The 16,925-nt window shown below is 62.4% G+C and overlaps 3 protein-coding genes across 4 annotated transcripts; 2 read left to right on the forward strand and 1 right to left on the reverse strand.

Annotated features, from left to right (window-relative positions):
- Position 1: 1 nt before the first annotated feature.
- Positions 2 to 4,093, forward strand: CHLRE_06g250150v5 (uncharacterized protein; the record flags this gene model as incomplete). 2 transcript variants are annotated; one of them, XM_043062584.1, is made up of 3 exons in its annotated part: positions 2 to 357; positions 2,787 to 2,984; positions 3,463 to 4,093. In XM_043062584.1, 3 exons carry the CDS (start codon positions 355 to 357, stop codon positions 3,814 to 3,816), a joined length of 555 nt encoding a protein of 184 aa, XP_042923290.1. In that variant the 3' UTR covers positions 3,817 to 4,093. The 2 variants fall into 2 exon arrangements, with proteins under 2 accessions (XP_042923290.1, XP_042923291.1); XM_043062585.1 differs by lacking the exons at positions 2 to 357; positions 2,787 to 2,984 and having other exon boundaries at positions 3,511 to 4,093.
- Positions 4,094 to 7,951: 3,858 nt separating this feature from the next.
- CHLRE_06g250200v5 (uncharacterized protein) lies at positions 7,952 to 12,423 on the forward strand. The gene is made up of 8 exons (XM_043062586.1): positions 7,952 to 8,077; positions 8,170 to 8,245; positions 8,428 to 8,506; positions 8,661 to 8,788; positions 8,935 to 9,174; positions 9,338 to 9,726; positions 9,921 to 10,054; positions 10,240 to 12,423. The coding sequence occupies exons 2-8, from the start codon at positions 8,171 to 8,173 to the stop codon at positions 10,365 to 10,367; spliced, it is 1,173 nt and encodes a 390-aa protein (XP_042923292.1). The 5' UTR covers positions 7,952 to 8,077; position 8,170; the 3' UTR covers positions 10,368 to 12,423.
- A 9-nt stretch (positions 12,424 to 12,432) lies between these two features.
- On the reverse strand, positions 12,433 to 16,151 carry CHLRE_06g250250v5 (uncharacterized protein). Its single transcript, XM_001696377.2, has 6 exons — positions 15,559 to 16,151; positions 15,254 to 15,463; positions 14,902 to 15,018; positions 13,963 to 14,088; positions 13,003 to 13,159; positions 12,433 to 12,833 (listed from the first exon to the last, which is right to left on the reverse strand). The coding sequence occupies exons 1-6, from the start codon at positions 15,955 to 15,957 to the stop codon at positions 12,721 to 12,723; spliced, it is 1,122 nt and encodes a 373-aa protein (XP_001696429.1). The 5' UTR covers positions 15,958 to 16,151; the 3' UTR covers positions 12,433 to 12,720.
- Positions 16,152 to 16,925: the final 774 nt, after the last annotated feature.

Below are 16,925 nucleotides of genomic sequence, written 5' to 3' on the forward strand. Positions count from 1 at the left end.
AAGAAAGGCTTGACCAGAATATATCGCTGCATGATCGCTTCAGCTGCCTCCTGTCCGCGCCTCGGGCACCCCGCCAGCAGGAGCCGGCTTGCTGAGGCTGCCTTCATCGGCCTCCGCCCCGCGTATACCTTACAGCCGAACGCGCTCACTGTAGCCCTCAGCCCCTGCCTACACCACTGCTGCAGCACTTGTCCGCATGTTGCGGCCGGATTCAAGGGCCACACGAACCTTCCAAGGGCGACCATTGGTCAGGCGATAAGTTGAAGCTGCTTGCAGGCTCCTTCAGCCACTAGGAAAGCATTCTTCCGCGTTCTCAAGCCGGCACGCTTCGCTGCTGCAGCACTTGTCACCATAATGGTAGGGCGGCGCACCCATCGGGGCGACTTGACTGCGTACGGCCGATGGGGCATGGCGAGACCTGCAGGCATGCACGCATGGGGCCATGTGAGGTGCATCCGTGCCGGTGCCGGTGCGGTGGGGTGCACGCCAAGTGAGGCAAGGTATTATCCGTCTCACCCCAAGCATCATCGCCGCCAACATTGTTTGCTGCTGTCACCAGCTATCGCGACGTATGACCCCGCCGTGTCACCCTGTCAACTGCGGCGTGTGGGGACTCGCCTACCGTCAACTTGAGGGTTGGACACACGCCTCACGGCCGCTATGCCAACGGGATGCTGCCGACAACGCTGCAGCTAGGGGGGCTGACACGCTAGACGTGTGCCCCCACTTGGGAGCCCAGCGCAACTCGCTATTGCCACAGCATGGTGACGCCTTGTTCCTGGAGCCTCCCGCTGTCTGTTCTGCAAAGCTGCAGCGGCCTAAGTCGGCTGAGGCATCACAAGGCGGGGGGGGGGCATGCTTGGGGCCATGGAGGGGACGGGGGATGCGGGAACAGGGTGTGGTCACTTGTGTGCATGAGCCAGCCGGCTTCCTCAGTCGTGTCTCAGGCAGTGGCCTCGCCTGTGGGCGTCTCACGGGACTGCTGGTGGCGGGAGGGCGGCGGTGTTGAACATTAACGGCAGCGTAAGCGTGAGGGAAAAGCGCTGACCCGCAGGGGTTCATTACACCCCGTCGTTAGGCTCAGGTAAAACCTCCAGGTGATCGCACAGGTTCACACCCGTTAACAGATGGGTGGCTACCGCGGAGTTCTTATGACGCAGCGCAATTGCTGGGGGCGAGGAAGAACGAGATTGGTGGGGGCAGTGGCGGACTTGCGACGAAGTGCAGCCAGCCTGGTGCATACCATGGCGGCGGCATCCGCGGGCAATCATTGGCCAGAATCGCTTGGGAGCTTTGCAGCAGTTATGGCCAGCATACGTGTTGCACCCTTTGGGGCCCTTCCCAGTTAACTCTGGATATAGCCTCACCACCTCCCTGTGCGTGTCTGTGGGGCCGCCAGAGCAGCCCGCCAACTGTTGTTCATGGAATCGCCCAAAGCGCGTTGGAATGTCCGGGGATATCTCAATACTTGTCCGCGTTTGTGAGCGCTATGAGTGAGGGTAGAGGAGGGCGACACAAGCAGTGGGGCGATTCGTCACTGACATGACACCCCTTGTCCGCGTCCTCAACCATTGCCAGCGGTGCCGCCAGCGCTCTCCTCCTCGCTCCCTCTCCCTCTATGGAGGCAGCCTCGGCCTTAGCTGCGGAGCTGTCTGCCTTTCTGGTCCGAGACCGGTCTGTACACGCAACCAGACGCGACGCAGGCACCGCCCGCCATGTGTCCAGCCGCGGGGGAGCACAGGAGCAGAAGCACCCCCATTATTCGGGGACCAAACTAGCTGCATATATAAGTGTTGCAGGCGTTATAAGGGCCCCCCGGCCCGGGCCTCGGTTTCTACAAGGACAGGAATGCACGTCGTGCTCACCACCTTGTAAACACACACAACAGCCGCGTCCCGCTATCAAGCACAAGCACCGCCAGCAACCAACCAAACAGCAGGAAATCCTCTAGCCACAACACTCCTCACTGCTGCGGCCTACGACCTACCACATACTACGCGGTGCTATGCTCGCCAGCAAAGACCCTAACCGTCGCAGACACCGGCCGGCCTCAACCTGCGCGCCGGCGCTGCTTGTGGGCGACGCCGCGCTGTCCTCCTCCACGTGGCCTTGCTCGCCCCCTCCGCTACGCACATGCACGCCGCAACTGCTGGGCCCCTGTGCCGCTGCGGCTGCCGCTGCGGCTGCCGCTGCCGCTGCCGCTGCCGCTGCCGCTGCCGCTGCCGCTGCTGCTGGGGCCCGGCCCTCCACCACCATCATCGCCGCCGCCGCCACCGCCACGTGTCGGGCCCTTCTCGCCAGCGGTGGCAGCCTACCCCTGGAAGATGCAAGCCCTGTTCTAAGCACTATGCAGCGTACATGTTGTAGCGGCGCCGCACATCCACCGCAGCCTCCCAATTCTCGAGGACGACAGTACGAAAGTGTACCGCACTTTAGAGGCGCAACAGGCTTGGAGGGTCGATGGCCTCACACAGCGGGCACGCAGCGTCCCCGACCGGCCTGCGACCGCCCTGCGGCCGGCCTGGCGGCCGGCAAGGGCCTAGCACGCCCCCGGCGTGCTTCACTACCCCGTTCAAAAGCCTACCCCCCCTCCTTTTCTTTGTAAGCGCCGGTGCAACAGTACGGGCTGTGGCACCTACTCCGTTTCTACCGGCAGTGGGGCCAGCGGCGGTGGCGCCTGACTGTCCATGTGCGGACGCAGAAGGTGGGGGTTGAGGGGAGGGGGCCAGCAGATGCATCCACACCAACTGCACTGCGCTGACGCTACACCAATGCCACGGGTACAGGTGCTGGAGCACACGGCGCAGCAGCTGGCTGGTGGAAGGCCCAAGGAGGAGGTCATTGTTGGCTGGGGCAACGCCAACACTGGCTATGGCGGTTGCATCAGCAGGTTGGGGCGGGGCCCAAACCGGGCACTGCTCCGCCTGCTGGTGGACAAGTACGCGCACCTGGTGGTGTACGTGGACGAGTTCTACACATCGCAGGCAAGATGAGAGCAGACGGGTTGGAATGAGTAGACAGGTGGTCGGGTGGACAGGATGGGGCTCGTGTACAGGTAGCCGGGTAGCCAGCAAGGTTCACACTGTACTCCTGCCCCCTCCCTCCCCAGGTGTGTGCGAAGTGCGGGCGGCGCTTACTCGGCAACGGGCAGCGCTGCCTGCAGGCGGTCGTACCATGGGGGGGCTTACGTGCTCACCAAGTCCAAGTGTGCAACCACTGCGGGACGGTGTGGGTGAGTCCACTTTGTGGGCGGGCGGCTGGCTGGGCGATGGATGGGTGGCTGGGTGGCGGCTCAGTGGGGCTCAGTGGGTGATGGCTGGCTGGGTGACGGCTCAGTGGGGCTCAGTGGGGCGCAGTCGTGGGCTCAGTGGGGCTCAGTGGGTGATGGCTGGGTGACGGCTGGGTGACGGCTCAGTCGTGGGCTCAGTGGGACTCACTCACTCTACCCTCCCGACGGTGCAGGGACGTGACGTCAACTCCGCAACCAACATCCGGCACGCGCTGGTGGAAATGCTGCTGGGGCACAAGCGACCTGCATCGCTGCAGACTGGCGGCGGCGGCGGCGGCGGCGGCGGCGGCGGCGGCGGCAGCGGCGGCGGCGGCGGCAGCGGCGGCGGCGGCGGCGGCAGCGGCGGCGGCGGCGGCGGCAGCGGCAGCGGCGGCGGCGGCGGCAGCGGCAGCGGCAGCGGCGGCGGCGGCGGCAGCGGCAGCGGCGGCGGCGCGTGCGCGCATCTTGGTAGCGGAGGGGGCGGGAAAGGCCACGTGGAGGAGGAGAGCGCAGCGCCGCCCAAGAAGCGGCGCAAGCGCGCAGGCTGAGGAGCCGGCTGGTGTCTAGGTAGCGGTCCGCGGTGGGGCTGGCAGGGAATGCGTAGCGGCGTGACAAGTAGTGCGGCTGTTGACAACTGTGCTACGTCTGGCTGTGGTTGGCTCTGCTGTGGCATCGCGATTGCTAGGCACCTGGTTTGGCTATGTGCCTGTGGAAACCGACCCCGGCTATGTCCGGGCGATGAGGTTGTTCGGCCTCAGAGAGTGGAGGGGCTCAGCCCCTTTTCCCGTGACCGGGGAACACTTGTCTTTGTAACCACTAAAACTCTGCTTGGCTCTATCAAGCTGTATATGACGCAGGCAGTGGCAGTTGCAAGAACGGCAACAGCAGCGCGGCTAAGCGGCAACAAGTGTAGCGGAGGAGGCCCTGGGGGCAGGGGGCAGGGGCTGGTACAAACCGGGTGACGGCAATGGCAGCGGCTTGTTATAGGCGGCGTTGGGGCCGGCAGCTAGCGTGGGTGGTGATTGGTTTGGCGGCAGGTGCAAATAGCAACGGCTGCTGCAGTGATGGTCGGTGACGGTGGTGGCTATGGTGTCTGAGGCGGCAGTTGCATAAGATGCGGCAGCAGAGAGAGACGGGTGCTGCGCTGGTGGTGGCTGCGGTGGACGTTGCATCGGTGAGGGGCAGCGGAAACGGCGTAGGGGGGGGCATGGTGGCGGACGGTCCCGACAGCTTTTGGGGATGGCGGCGTAGGCATGGCAACCCACTACACACCTCCACCGTACCCAGCCGTGTTTGGTTGCGTGCACAGACCGGTCTCTGTCGCCCAGAACGGCAGACAGCTCCGCAGCTCAGGCCGAGGCTGCCTCCATGTGATAAACAACCGTGGCTTCGGTGGCAGTTCACTGCAGGCCCGTGTGGTCGTGGGGGGGGGCAACGCCACACGCGACCAGTGTTTGTTTTCGCGCGGCGCGGGGCCGCAGGCCGCGCTCTACCAAGCAGCATCTCGCCATGGCAGGAAAAAGAAAAGGAAGGCGGAACACGCAAACCCCGCACCAAGCCCAAACGACCGCGAGCACGGTAACCACCGCAGGCGCACGACCAAGCGCAGGCGCACACGCAACAACACACAGCAAGCTGGGTCATGGGCCGCACGCAAGCCGGGGCACACAGGCAGCAGCTAACCGACCGCCACGCACGCGGACCGGACCAAGCGGCTGCGCTCAAGGACTCCACAACAAAGCAGACCAGCTGCCGCACGGGAACCACTGCCGGCGCCCGACCAAACGCAGGCACACACGCATCAACACGCTGCCAAACCGAGCCCACCCCAGCCGCTACCACCGCCAAGCAGGCCTCCTGCAGCCAGATAGCTGCTCGCGTGCGGCCGTACCGCCCGGCGTTGCACTTTGTCACCACGCCCCAGCTGCAGCCGTCCACCTGGATCGCTTCGCCCCCCCCTGGATCGTCTTCGCTCGGGGGGCTCAGCTCGACAAGAAAAGGTGGCTCTCCCTTGCAAGGGAAAAGTGGGCTGAGCCCACGCCACGTCCTCCGTCTGAGGCCGAAGGTTCCGATACTAGCCTCATCTCCCGGACATAGCCGGGTACAGGCACCGCCCGCCATATGTGCCCAGTCGCGCCCAGCTATCAAGCGCTAGTGCAGCAGGCAGCAGGCCAACCAGACAGCAAGGAAAACACCCCTGCCGCTGCAGCCGACTGCCCGCTACGCCATGCTTCAGCTCAGCCCAAAAATGTGCATGCAGCTCAGCTCGAAAAGAATTCGAAGGCGACGGCCGCCTCCCAGCCGGCGGCAGCAGGAAACCAGCCCGCAGGCCAGAGCCCGCGGCTCCGTCAGCGCGGGTGTCCGCGCGCTTGGCGGCAGGGGCCCAATCGAGGCCGTCGGCCTCCTGAGGGCCACGCCGCCCCAAAGCCGACCGTGGATCCAACAGCATGGCGGCCGGCCCACCGGCACCGCCAGGAGGCATTGGAAGTGGTGGCGCCTCCGGGAGCGGCGGTGGCGGCGGAAGCGGCGGTGGCAGTGGGAGCGGCGGCGGCGGTGGGAGCGCCAGCAGTGGCTCGGGCAGCGCCGGCGCCACTGCCACCTTCCGCCGACCTTCCTGAGCCTTGCCGGACCGCGCTGGCGGGGGAGGCGAAGACGGACGCCCTCCTGCGGCAGCGGCGCCGGTACGGACGCGGCAGCGAGGCGGTGGCTGCGCCGCGATGACGGGTCGGGCGACGACAGCCGCGGGGACGGGACGGGACGGGACGACAGCCGCGGGATGCCGGACCGCGCCACCGCATGTGCTCGGACCGCCATCGCCTGCGGACTGAGGCCGCCCCGCGCCATGCGAGCAGGGGCCGGAGCGCAGCGGGGTACAGGCAGCTGCGGACACCAGTGCAGTGCAGTGCAGTGCAGTGCCGGCACAGCCAGCTGTCCGACTGCACCTTCTCCAGGCCACCCAAGCACCGCAGATGCCAGCTGCCGTCACAGCCGTCGCAAAGCAGCATCTGAGGCTCATTGTCGGCTTTGCGGCATACTTCACAGTACTGCTTGCCCGGCGTCCAGCACACCGAGTCGCCAAATGGCAAGGCAGGCAGCGGGTACTGGCCAGCCCCCACTCAAGCCGGCCGTCGGGCGCCACCAGGGCCACGCCCCCACGCGGCCCGGCAGACCGCACACGGCGCACCTCAAACGGCTGCACGAACCCAGCCGACTGCCAAGGCCGACACTTGAAGACGTAGCTACCCCGCACCAAAGGCGCCACTGGGCCGCCGGGCGCGGGGCCGCGGGCCCGCCTCCACCAGCCCAGGCGGAACGCGCAAGGGCAGCGGTGGCAGTGGCCGGACAGGGGCGGCTGCTGCGGCTGCTGCGGCTGCTGCGGCTGCTGCGACTGCTGCGGCTGCTTCAGCGACGGGGAGGGCCCTTACGGCGCTGGCAACGGGAATGGCGAGGGCGGAGGTCCACGAGCAGGGACGACAGGCAGCGGCGCGGCAGGCAGGAGTAACTTGACACCAATTTGCACAACGTCCCTGGCGGGCATGTAACATCGCAACCAGGGCACCCATGATCGCAACTGAGCGCGGCTGGCACAGGGGCACGCACCATTGGGCTGGCACGATGCACACAGCGATTGGTGGCCAGCTCCACACCCCTAAAGGCTAAAGCGCCACTGTGAGCAGGGTTGCGCACCAGGGCGCACCGAAGTTGGTGACACAGAGGATAGATAGCATTGGGTGTCACCTTAGCACTACCTTTATTTACCCCACCAGAAGCCTCTTCATCCGCATTGGGCGCCGTGTAGCACGGGTGGTACACGCCTTGTGACAACTAAGTTACCATTTCCGCCGCGACGTAGCCGTTATTGACGTGCGTTGCGGAACTATTACGTACGCGTGTAACCCGTGTTTCAGTGCGGGCGGAGGACTGCAGCCATGTTGGCGTGCTCCGGCCCCAGGTACAGTACCGCCAGTACATCAAACACTCAAACAGTTCGCGGGAACAAGCGGCACGTCTGCACTTGAGTACGCCGTCTGATGTCGTAGTCAGTAAGGGTCATCCCATCCCACGCAGCAGTCGAGTGTAGTTGCCCAAGCTTCACGGCGGCCCTGCACCCTGCAGCTAGCAAGGATGCGAAGAGAAGTGGCCGTAGCCGCAGGACAGAGGTAGGTCGAACTCTTGACGTCTGAAGTGATGAAATGGAGATGCTGGACTCATGGCGAGTGGTCACGGCCTGCATTGTAACGTGCGGCCCTGCAACCCCCACCGTACAGCCTGCGGTTTCGCACGCGACGTCCTCTCTGTCAACTTTCTTCCCACGCGGTGCAATCAGCCAACGCTCCTCAGCTTGGCAGCCATCCGCCACAAAGTAACGCCTCTCTTATCTCGGGGCACGCCCCTTGACCGCTAGTGCACTTCCGCATACGCCCCCGCAGAGTCCACCTGGGCCCGGCAATGGGTTCAGCGCGGCCCTCCCTATTGGAACCATAACCACGTGCAGCACTTTTGTATTGAATACGCCAAGCCGTCAAGCGGCTCGGCGCGTGCGTGCGGGTCAGCGCGCAGACGATGTGCACACACACAGGCGCGACAAGAGCAGGGGTACACCCGCTCCGCGCAAACTGGCAGGCGGCATGGTGTGGGCAAGCTCTAATTTCACACAGCCTCGGCGCTGTAAGCGCTCCCAAAATAAAATGCTGTCACCCGACTTGTACGGCTCATTGCGCATTCGGGCGGGTAGCTCAAAATCCGCCCGCGCGCTTGAATCGTCTCCTTTCAACCCCGCCGCGGTGGTTGTTTTGCGACAGACTCAAAGTGAGAAATTTAAAATGCAAATTGCCACACCTTGCTTGCACGCTCTTTAGCATTCGCTGTAGACGACCTCCTTCCCACCCGTTCGCGCGCAGAATGGCCGCCCTGGAGTCCTTCCTGTATACCTCGGAGTCGGTGAACGAGGGTCACCCCGACAAGATCTGCGACCAGGCACGTTAGACGCGGCGGCGCAATTCCGCGCCTATTGAGTCGCCTGGGGGCTCCGCTCTGGTGCAACCGAATTATTCTTGGACATCGCTAGCTTTGTCAACTGATCTAAAGCCAGCGCTCCGGGGCGCGACGCTCCTCCGAGCTGGACAGGGTACTGATGGTGCGGTTGTTCCCCGGTGCAGGTGTCCGATGCTGTCCTGGACGCCTGCCTGGAGCAGGACCCCGACTCAAAGGTTGCCTGCGAGACGTGCTGCAAGACTGGTGAGCGTTTACGCCGACCGAACGCTGCCAGCCCAGATCATTCAACAACGCAAGTGTCGCACCCATGGTTTAAGCTGCATAACAAGTGAAATCCACCTTCGAAAGAAAGTTGGTCGTGGTTTTCTGAGCTGGAGCCGACCCTTTTGGCCTGCAGGCATGGTGATGGTGTTCGGTGAGATCACCACCAAGGCGAAGGTTGACTACGAGGCCATTGTGCGCAAGGTGTGCAAGGAGATTGGCTTCACCTCGGAGGACGTGGGCCTGGACGCCGACAAGTGCAAGGTGCGTTGCTGAGGCCGGCGTTCGGGCGTGCTCCGCTGTGCTGGCCCTCGCCTTGGCCCTTGCCTTCCGCGCCCCCAGGCCCCACGCGCTCGCTGCCCTGGCTTGCGCTGCCACAAACCTCCTATGTCACCATGGTATTCTCGTAGGTGCTGGTCCACATCGAGGAGCAGTCGCCCGATATCGGCCAGGGCGTGCACGGCATGGGCACCAAGGCGCTGGAGGAGATCGGCGCCGGTGACCAGGGCCACATGTTCGGCTACGCCACTGACGAGACCCCCGAGCTGATGCCCCTGACCCACGTGCTGGCCACCCAGCTGGGCTACAAGCTGACTGAGGTCCGCAAGAACGGCGTCTGCCCGTGGCTGCGCCCTGACGGCAAGACCCAGGTGAGCTGCCTTTCGCTGAGGGCCAAGCGTTTTCTATAATGGCGGAGACTGCAAGGGCCAGGGTGGTTTCCCGACCTCCATGGCGCTCAGCAATGCTAGGCATCGCGACCATGAATTCCCATTTACTGTCTCCCCAATCGGTGCTGCCATCGCCTCCTGACAGGTCACCGTGGAGTACAAGCGCGAGGGCGGCGCCATGATTCCCCAGCGCGTGCACACCATCCTGATCTCGACCCAGCACAACCCCGATGTGACCAACGAGAAGATTCGTGAGGACCTGATGGAGCACGTGATCAAGCCCGTGGTGCCGGCCAAGTACCTGGACGACAAGACCATCTTCCACCTGAACCCCTCGGGCCGTTTCGTGATTGGTGGCCCCCACGGCGACGCCGGTCTGACTGGCCGCAAGATCATCATCGACACCTACGGCGGCTGGGGTGCCCACGGTGGTGGCGCCTTCTCGGGCAAGGACCCGACCAAGGTCGACCGCTCGGGCGCCTACATCGCCCGCCAGGCCGCTAAGTCCGTCGTTGCGTCGGGCCTGGCCAAGCGGTGAGTGGGTAGCAGCTGGCAACTGTTTGGAATGGTCATGGAACCGAAGGGCTATGGCAAGCGGGCCAGGATTGGTATTGTCATCGTCTGATGTGCCATACGAGTTTGGCCTAACCTCGTGTCCGCACCATGGCTCTGTCTCCTCCGCGTAACCTCTTGTCCTCGCCATGGTTCCGTCTCCTCCGCCCCTGCAGCTGCCTGGTCCAGGTGTCGTACTCGATCGCTGTGGCTGAGCCCCTGTCGGTGTTCGTTGACACCTACGGCACCGGCACCATGCCCGATGCCGAGATCCTGAAGCTGATCCGGAAGCACTTCGACTTCCGCCCCGGTGAGAACTGCTGTTGTGAGGGCTTACCCAGACTCATGCGGTTCTGCTGTGGATTCAAGGCTTTGATGCTGACTCGCAGTGATGGGAATCTGTGGGACACCTGCATGCAGTCCAAAGCGCAGATCGCATTGTGCAGTTTGCCTTGATGCGCTCCGGTTTCCACCCATCGATTTTCCCATGCACAGGCCTCATCGGCAAGAACCTGGACCTGAAGCGCGGTGGCAACAAGCGGTACCAGAAGACGGCCGCTTACGGCCACTTCGGCCGCGACGATCCCGACTTCACCTGGGAGACCGTGAAGAAGCTGGAGTAAGCGCGCTGCGTGCGTGCGCTCTGTCTGATGAAGGAGCATGGGCGTAGTGCTGGATCCAGGAGTGGACAAGTGGCTAGCGGTGCATAGGGCCGGTACTTCTTAGCATAGTGCCTTTTGGTGTGAGGCACGAAACTGACGGTGATGGAGCAGGCGGAGTATAGTCGGACTTACGGACGCGAGCGTGAAGGCAGGATGCGCGTGTGAGCGATTTAAGAACGGAACGAGTGGGTTATTGGGTGTGACCCAAAATGCGAGGTGTAATTTCCGATTCAAGGACAGTTGCATCGTGTTTTTGGCGTCGGAGGCAGGGAGCGGCAGTCTTCGCAGGACAACACCAGCGTAACTTACGGTACTGATGCCAGCCAACATACTGTGGATCCCATTGAGAACACGCAGTTGGCAGAGGGTGCTGGACCTGGTCGTAGACACGCACATTGCAGTGCCCAAGAGGGGATAGGGAAGATGTGGTACGAGGCACTGGAAGCGGGAGGAGGCCTGCTAGCCAGGGGACCAGGGGGGCCGCATCCCTGTTTCAAAGCCGGTCGCGCAAGAAACGCACGCACGGCGCATTCTCCCTAGCAGGTCCTCATAAACTCTACGCTTAGAGTAGCGCTCATACAGCTGCATGCTCGATCACGTCGCACCGCAGGGCCGCGACGCCAAGCTCCCCCACGCAAATTACGGATCGTGGTGGTGGAGGGCCTGGCCCCACCAGCAGCAACAGCAGCAGCGGTACAGGGCCTGACGGCGGCAGCAGCCCTGGGCCCAGCAGTTGCGGCGTGCATGTGCGTAGCGGAGGGGGCGAGCAAGGCCACGTGGAGGAGGACAGCGGCACAGCGCAGCGTTGCCCAAGAAGCGGCGCCGGCGTGCAGGTTGAGTGTCTAGTTACGGTCTTTGCTGGCGAGCATAGCCTGGCATAGCACAGCACGGTATGTGGTACGTCGTAGGCCGCAGCAGTGAGGAGTGTTGTGGCTAGAGGATTTCCTGCTGTTTGGTTGATTGCTGATTCTGCTTGTGCTTGACAGCGGGCCGTGGCTGGATGCGCGATGGGACAGTGTTAACTGTTAAGGCAGGTTGATGAAGTCCCGTAGGGTGCAGCTGATTTCCAAACCCCAGCAGATGGCAAACAATTTGCAACGGCAGGACAGGAGTGCGCGGCTGGTCGAACGCCGGATTTACTGTACCGACAAGTTGCTGGCTGGCTGGAAGTTTGCTGATGCGCATTCCTCACGCTCCGGGCGCCCGGCCAGGCGATAGCACCACACAGACACACCGCAACGCCACACTCGCGATGCAGAGCCGCAGCGCACCTGCAGGAAGATGACCAGCGGACCGTGGCTGGATGCATGGCGGGCCGTGCCTGTACGAACCGACCCCGACTATGTCCGGGAGATGAGGTAGACGCTTGCGGTCTTAGACTAGAGACGTGGCGTGGGGCAACCACATTTCTTGTCCGATACATGGAGGTGTCGTATATCCACGGATTCCACGCTGACAAGACGCGCCTTGTCACCTTGTGTAACCGGACGAAATTGGCAAAGCTGTCAGGCGGTTCCAGGGGAGGTTCAGCCGTTCAGGGACCCCTGGTGCCCTTCGATGTGACCACAAGGGCTTGCCGGCTTGGCGCACGGCAAGCGATGCAGCCATGACTCCACGAAAGGGCAAATGGGCAAACGGTCTTGGCGCTGTTGGTTCTGGAGGAGCGGAGGCATGGGGTCAGATCGCTTGGGCTGCCGGGTTGCCTTATGGTGCATGGGCCTTCATGAGGCCAGCCATCTGGCATACTTCCCGCGGCTGGTGCGTAGCGGCAGGGACTGGGCTGCCTCATACTGGGCTTCCCGGCACCCCGGTGCCTAGGTTTGTGGCGTTGAGGCACAGCGGTGGGGCTCTGGCGGGTTGAGGCTTGGCTCGGACTCACTGTGCGCGGAATCACACGGACTTTGACCGCGGGAGGGTTTGCAGCAAAGTCGGGGTTGGTGGAGTCAAGTTGGGCCCTGATAGCATTTGATGGCTCGGCGTCCTCGGGTGCTGGGACTGTCCCCTCGGTAACATCCGCATTCATACTGAAATGCCGAAATTACATATAAATTCGCCCGAACGCACGACAATCCTCCAAGCTCGCGCTCTGGTCTTCACCAGGACCAATTGCACTTATGTGGCCAATGCAGCCTATGTGCCCGTATGCCGCCTGATCCGCCTGTCGATTTATCCCGCCATACTGACACCTCACTCCCGTTTTCCCACACCCAGTGACAATGCCTCCCTCTTTGTACCCACCCAGCTGTAGACCATAACATCATGACACTGCACGCGCCGCCCGTCCGCTCCCAGCTCCTCGCCGCTCGATGCGCCTTTACGCGCTGTAGTCGGTGCTTAAGGTGAGCGACACGTAGGGGTACAGCTCCGTGTCGCCCGCAAGGCCGGCGCCCAGGTTGGATCCGTCATCCTTCCAGTAGTGGGCCTTGCCTGCGCATGGACCCGCAGGAGAGGACCGATTGGAAGTGAGAGGAGCATGACAACAAGACCGAAATGCCTTATTATGGCTGGCCTATCGTACGGGAGTGCAGCTTGGAAGCCGCCCAACGTAAAGAAGAAAGATACGGCACTGGGCCGAGTATCCGCCCCAGCCACTCACCGCCGCCGAACGTGGTTTCGAGCTCCAGGCGCAGGCGCGCCTCCGACTTGTCCTGTGGCCGCACCACCGCGGCCTGGAAGGAGGGCGGTAGCCCGTACCGCAGGATGCTCTCCACGAACAGGCGCACCACCAGCACGTGCATGTAGCAGCTGAAGGCCTGCGGGGAGCGCAGGTGCAGGCGAAAACATGGCACACATGGGCAGATGCCTGGCCTGCTGGTAGCCGCCCGCTGCACATCCCACACGGGTATCGTTTGACGCCGGTCTGGGAGCGGGGTAAATGGCACAGCCTGGTTACCTGCCTTGGCCTTGTCGTCCGCTCCCCAACTCCGCTAACGTGGTCCCGGGTGGTCGACACGGTCTAGACTGACCTTTTTCGCGTGGTGTCCGGGGGATGCGTTCCGGCCTGCTTGTCAGACCCGGTTGTCGGGTCGACCTCCGATTTAGCTGCCGGTGTTTAGCATGTATTATATGCATACTGTGTATATTATTAATACTGTGTTTGGGGCCGATTTGGTAATGTTGCGGTCAACATGCACTACAAGCTCGCGCAGACAGCCTCTTTTGACGTCAACTTGTTGCCGTCGACTAAACTATACTTTACAAGACTAATTTGCAGTCCCCGGGCTTAAGAGTGCGACTGTGGCGAAAGCATGCCTCGCTGACAGCTACCCACGTGACACGTTTTTACCCCCGCTCAGACTGGCGTCATACCCGTGTGTGCACACCCGCACCCGCGTGAAACAGACGCGAGTACTGACTTGAGTCACGAATGCATGTACAACTGGTTGCCCTGTGACGCACCAACGTTCGCTGGCGTTTGTGGACCCTTCCAGCGCGTCCCCGCGCCCCTGTCCACGACCTTCCCACCGATAAGGGGTGGCCGGGTGCCGGCACGGCCTGTTCAAGTCGAGGAGCACCACCACACCCTGCCCAGCGATCCCTCCCCTGCCCCACCCACCTCGCCGTACGCTGTCTTGCACCACTGCTCCAGCGCGTTCTTCTTCTGCTCCACGTCCTTCTTCAGCTGCTCCGCCTGGGCCGTAGTGAGCTCCGAACCCTCGGTGGGCGCGTGGTACTCGCGCACCTGACAGTGACAGGAACATGCTGGCTTTGAGCAACGTGACAAACATGCCATGCACAATGGGGACTGCACGAGAGCAATTACCATGCAAGCGCATACTTTGCCGTCCTGAAAGTTGAAGGCGCGTGCCATGCTGAAAGCCCTCCAGCTGTTTCCATACCGTAGTGATACAAAGGTTTCGGGTTTTGAATGTTCGGGACAGGGTACAAATATGTGTTGAAACTTATTCGGGTAATTAAGTATTCGGGACGGTCGCCGGTGATAGCTGCAAGTCTGATTCAAATTTCGGGACAGGTTTCGGGACTCCCGCCGGCCTGCCGCCCTTGCTGCCGCCTTCACGCCCCGGCATGCGACCGTGTGTTATGCACAATGGCCCCGTGGCTCAGACTTTCATGCACGTCCACTGTAATGTACTTATCAGGAAGACTCTACTGACCAGGGGACCACCTTACGGCTGCAACAGCAGCCACCCTACGGCAAGCCACCACCCCGCACCACCGGTGCTGCTGTTGCTGCCACTGCCAGCCCCCCTTGACCCCCTCCAGGCGCGCGCAGCGCGCGCTCCGGAAAATAGTATATCCGATTGGTGATTTTAATTTTCGGGACCCAGAGGGCGAAATTATTATATAAATGGGTTCGGGAGCAGATTCGGGACCGCTTCCCGAACTTTGCTCCCCGAAACCTTTGTATCACTACGGTACCTCATTGCATTGGTCAATACCACCGCGTCAATGACCAATACCTAATTTTGGCTCTCACGTTGCCCTCCCCCACTCCCCCACAACACAGCTTGCCCCAATCAATACCACTGCTGACCTGGTAGCCCTTGCTGCGGGCCGCGGCCTTGAAGTCGTCCAGCACGCGCTTGAACAGCACCACGCTCACCAGCGAGTAGTCGTTGTCCTCCGAGATGTGCGCCGAGGAGCGCGGCACCTGGGGGCCCGCATGGCCACCATGGCACACACGTACCAACAAATCAGTCAGCTGTCAGTTTGTCGTGAGGCGGCCAGCGCAGTTCGTGAGGCCACAACTTCGCCACTATCGCTACTTGTGCTATTGTTCGCGACATTCAGAGCATAGCAGCGTATGCAAGTATGCCTGGCGCCTCAGCCAAACCCACGCTGGCCAGGCCGCACCTCAGCCCCGTACGCCTTCCATCCCTACCCACCACAAAGTTGCACATCTTCTCGTAGCCCTCCTCCCACTCCTTCAGCGAGAACTTGGAGATAATCACAAAGAGCGTGGTCAAGTGCTCCGTGTCGATGACCTGCGCTGGCTTGACCAGCGTGCTGACGTCCCGCACCGCCAGACTGCCCTGGGCTTTGCGGGTGATCTGGTTAAGCTGGCTCTTCAGGTTGTTGTACTCGCTCGCCTTGACCTGCGTTAGGATTTCGGGTATTCGTGGGTTTGCGTGCCAGGTGTGTGTGATGAATAGCTGATGGATCGGAAAACCGACGAGTTAATTCCCCGCACCTTGAGGTCATCCTCAATGCGACTGACTAGCTCCTGCATCCTGTCCACTGTCTCCTTCAGGGGCCTCCGCGCAGGGAATTTCGCCTCGTCCCACTTGAAGCGCTGAACGTAGGACTCCGTGGACATTCCCTCCACCTTCAGGCCCACCAGTCCCTTCGCTCCAGCAGCGTCATTGACCTGGCGCTTGACCTTGTTCACCACAGCCTCCATCATAGTGGAGGTCTTGCTCAGCTCGTCACTCAGGGCCATGAGCGAGTCCAGCGTTCCTACTCGGAGGTCGGGAATCTCAAGCTTATAGTTGCTGCCAAGCGCTGCAGCGCTCGTCTTCTCCTGCAGAAGCTCCCAGCAAGCATCTTTCCGCTTGTTGGGCAGCTGCAGGGAGACCAGCCAATATACCATTGGGCTGGTGCCTCAAGCGTAAGAATTAATGATGCAGGTGGTGAAAAGGGGCAGAAGCAGGTGGAAGAGAAGAATCAGAAGGCCCGAAGACTGCAAGACCAAGAACTCGCTTTGCTTTTTGTATGTGTCCTCAGCTTTGTGCAGTTAGAGTGCTCTTAATGCAAAGACAAGCTCGACAGGTGGACGTCCGCATGACCGCATGTTGAATCCACCTAGGGCGTGGCCATGCACACTGCGGTGCGGTGGGAGGTGGCCTCGACCTGTGTGCATCCCATTCCTTCCTTCCTTACGAGTCCTGTTTCTTAGAAGGGGCGCACCATAAACCTGGAAAGACACCGCCCCGCAGCCGTCCTGCCCAGACGTCCGTGAGGTGCGCTCGTGTCAAGGCCCCCAGGCCCCCGGAGCACGCGGCGGCCCCGCTCACCACTGCCGCCACACGTAGCCCCCATCGCACCGGACACGCTAGCCTCGTCTCATCCCGCCACGGCCGGCTTCGTGCCATCCGTGGCGAGCACACACACGCACACACACGCACACACACACACACACACACACACACACACACACAAACACACACACACACACACACACACACACACACACACACACACACACACACACACACACACACATCCCTGCACGCTGACGGCAGTACCGGTGGCGGAGGGCGCCGGCGACATCATCCCCAGCCACCCGCTCCCCGAGGATACCGAGCGCACGGTTTAAGCGCTGGGGTGACTGCCGCCGGTGCAAGTACTGACTGAGGTACCGGAGCCTGGTGCCTGGTGCTTCACGGCGCCGCTGTGGGGCAACCCGCTCCTCACCCCGTCCCCCGCGGCGGCCAACGGCGAGCAGGAGGAGGAGGATAGCAGCAGCGATGGCGAAACAGCTGTGGAGCCCGTTCCGGCAGGAGTAGCGCGGCGCACGCAGGGGCGTGGTCTCGACTACCGCCATAGGACGCTGCGAGC

The sequence above is a fragment of the Chlamydomonas reinhardtii genome, chromosome 6 (assembly GCF_000002595.2).
Source record: "Chlamydomonas reinhardtii strain CC-503 cw92 mt+ chromosome 6, whole genome shotgun sequence".
Classification (NCBI taxonomy): domain Eukaryota; kingdom Viridiplantae; phylum Chlorophyta; class Chlorophyceae; order Chlamydomonadales; family Chlamydomonadaceae; genus Chlamydomonas; species Chlamydomonas reinhardtii.

Excerpts from the sequence above, each read along its gene's own strand:
- CHLRE_06g250200v5 (XM_043062586.1), top strand. The coding sequence starts at position 8,171 with ATGGCCGCCCTGGAGTCCTTCCTGTATACCTCGGAGTCGGTGAACGAG. Across the intron at positions 9,175-9,337 it reads GCCCTGACGGCAAGACCCAG|GTCACCGTGGAGTACAAGCG; the intron begins GTGAGCTGCCTT and ends GCCTCCTGACAG. Across the intron at positions 10,055-10,239 it reads GCACTTCGACTTCCGCCCCG|GCCTCATCGGCAAGAACCTG; the intron begins GTGAGAACTGCT and ends TCCCATGCACAG.
- CHLRE_06g250250v5 (XM_001696377.2), bottom strand. The coding sequence starts at position 15,957 with ATGGTATATTGGCTGGTCTCCCTGCAGCTGCCCAACAAGCGGAAAGAT. Across the intron at positions 15,464-15,558 it reads GCATTGAGGATGACCTCAAG|GTCAAGGCGAGCGAGTACAA; the intron begins GTGCGGGGAATT and ends ATCCTAACGCAG. Across the intron at positions 15,019-15,253 it reads AGAAGATGTGCAACTTTGTG|GTGCCGCGCTCCTCGGCGCA; the intron begins GTGGGTAGGGAT and ends GCGGGCCCCCAG.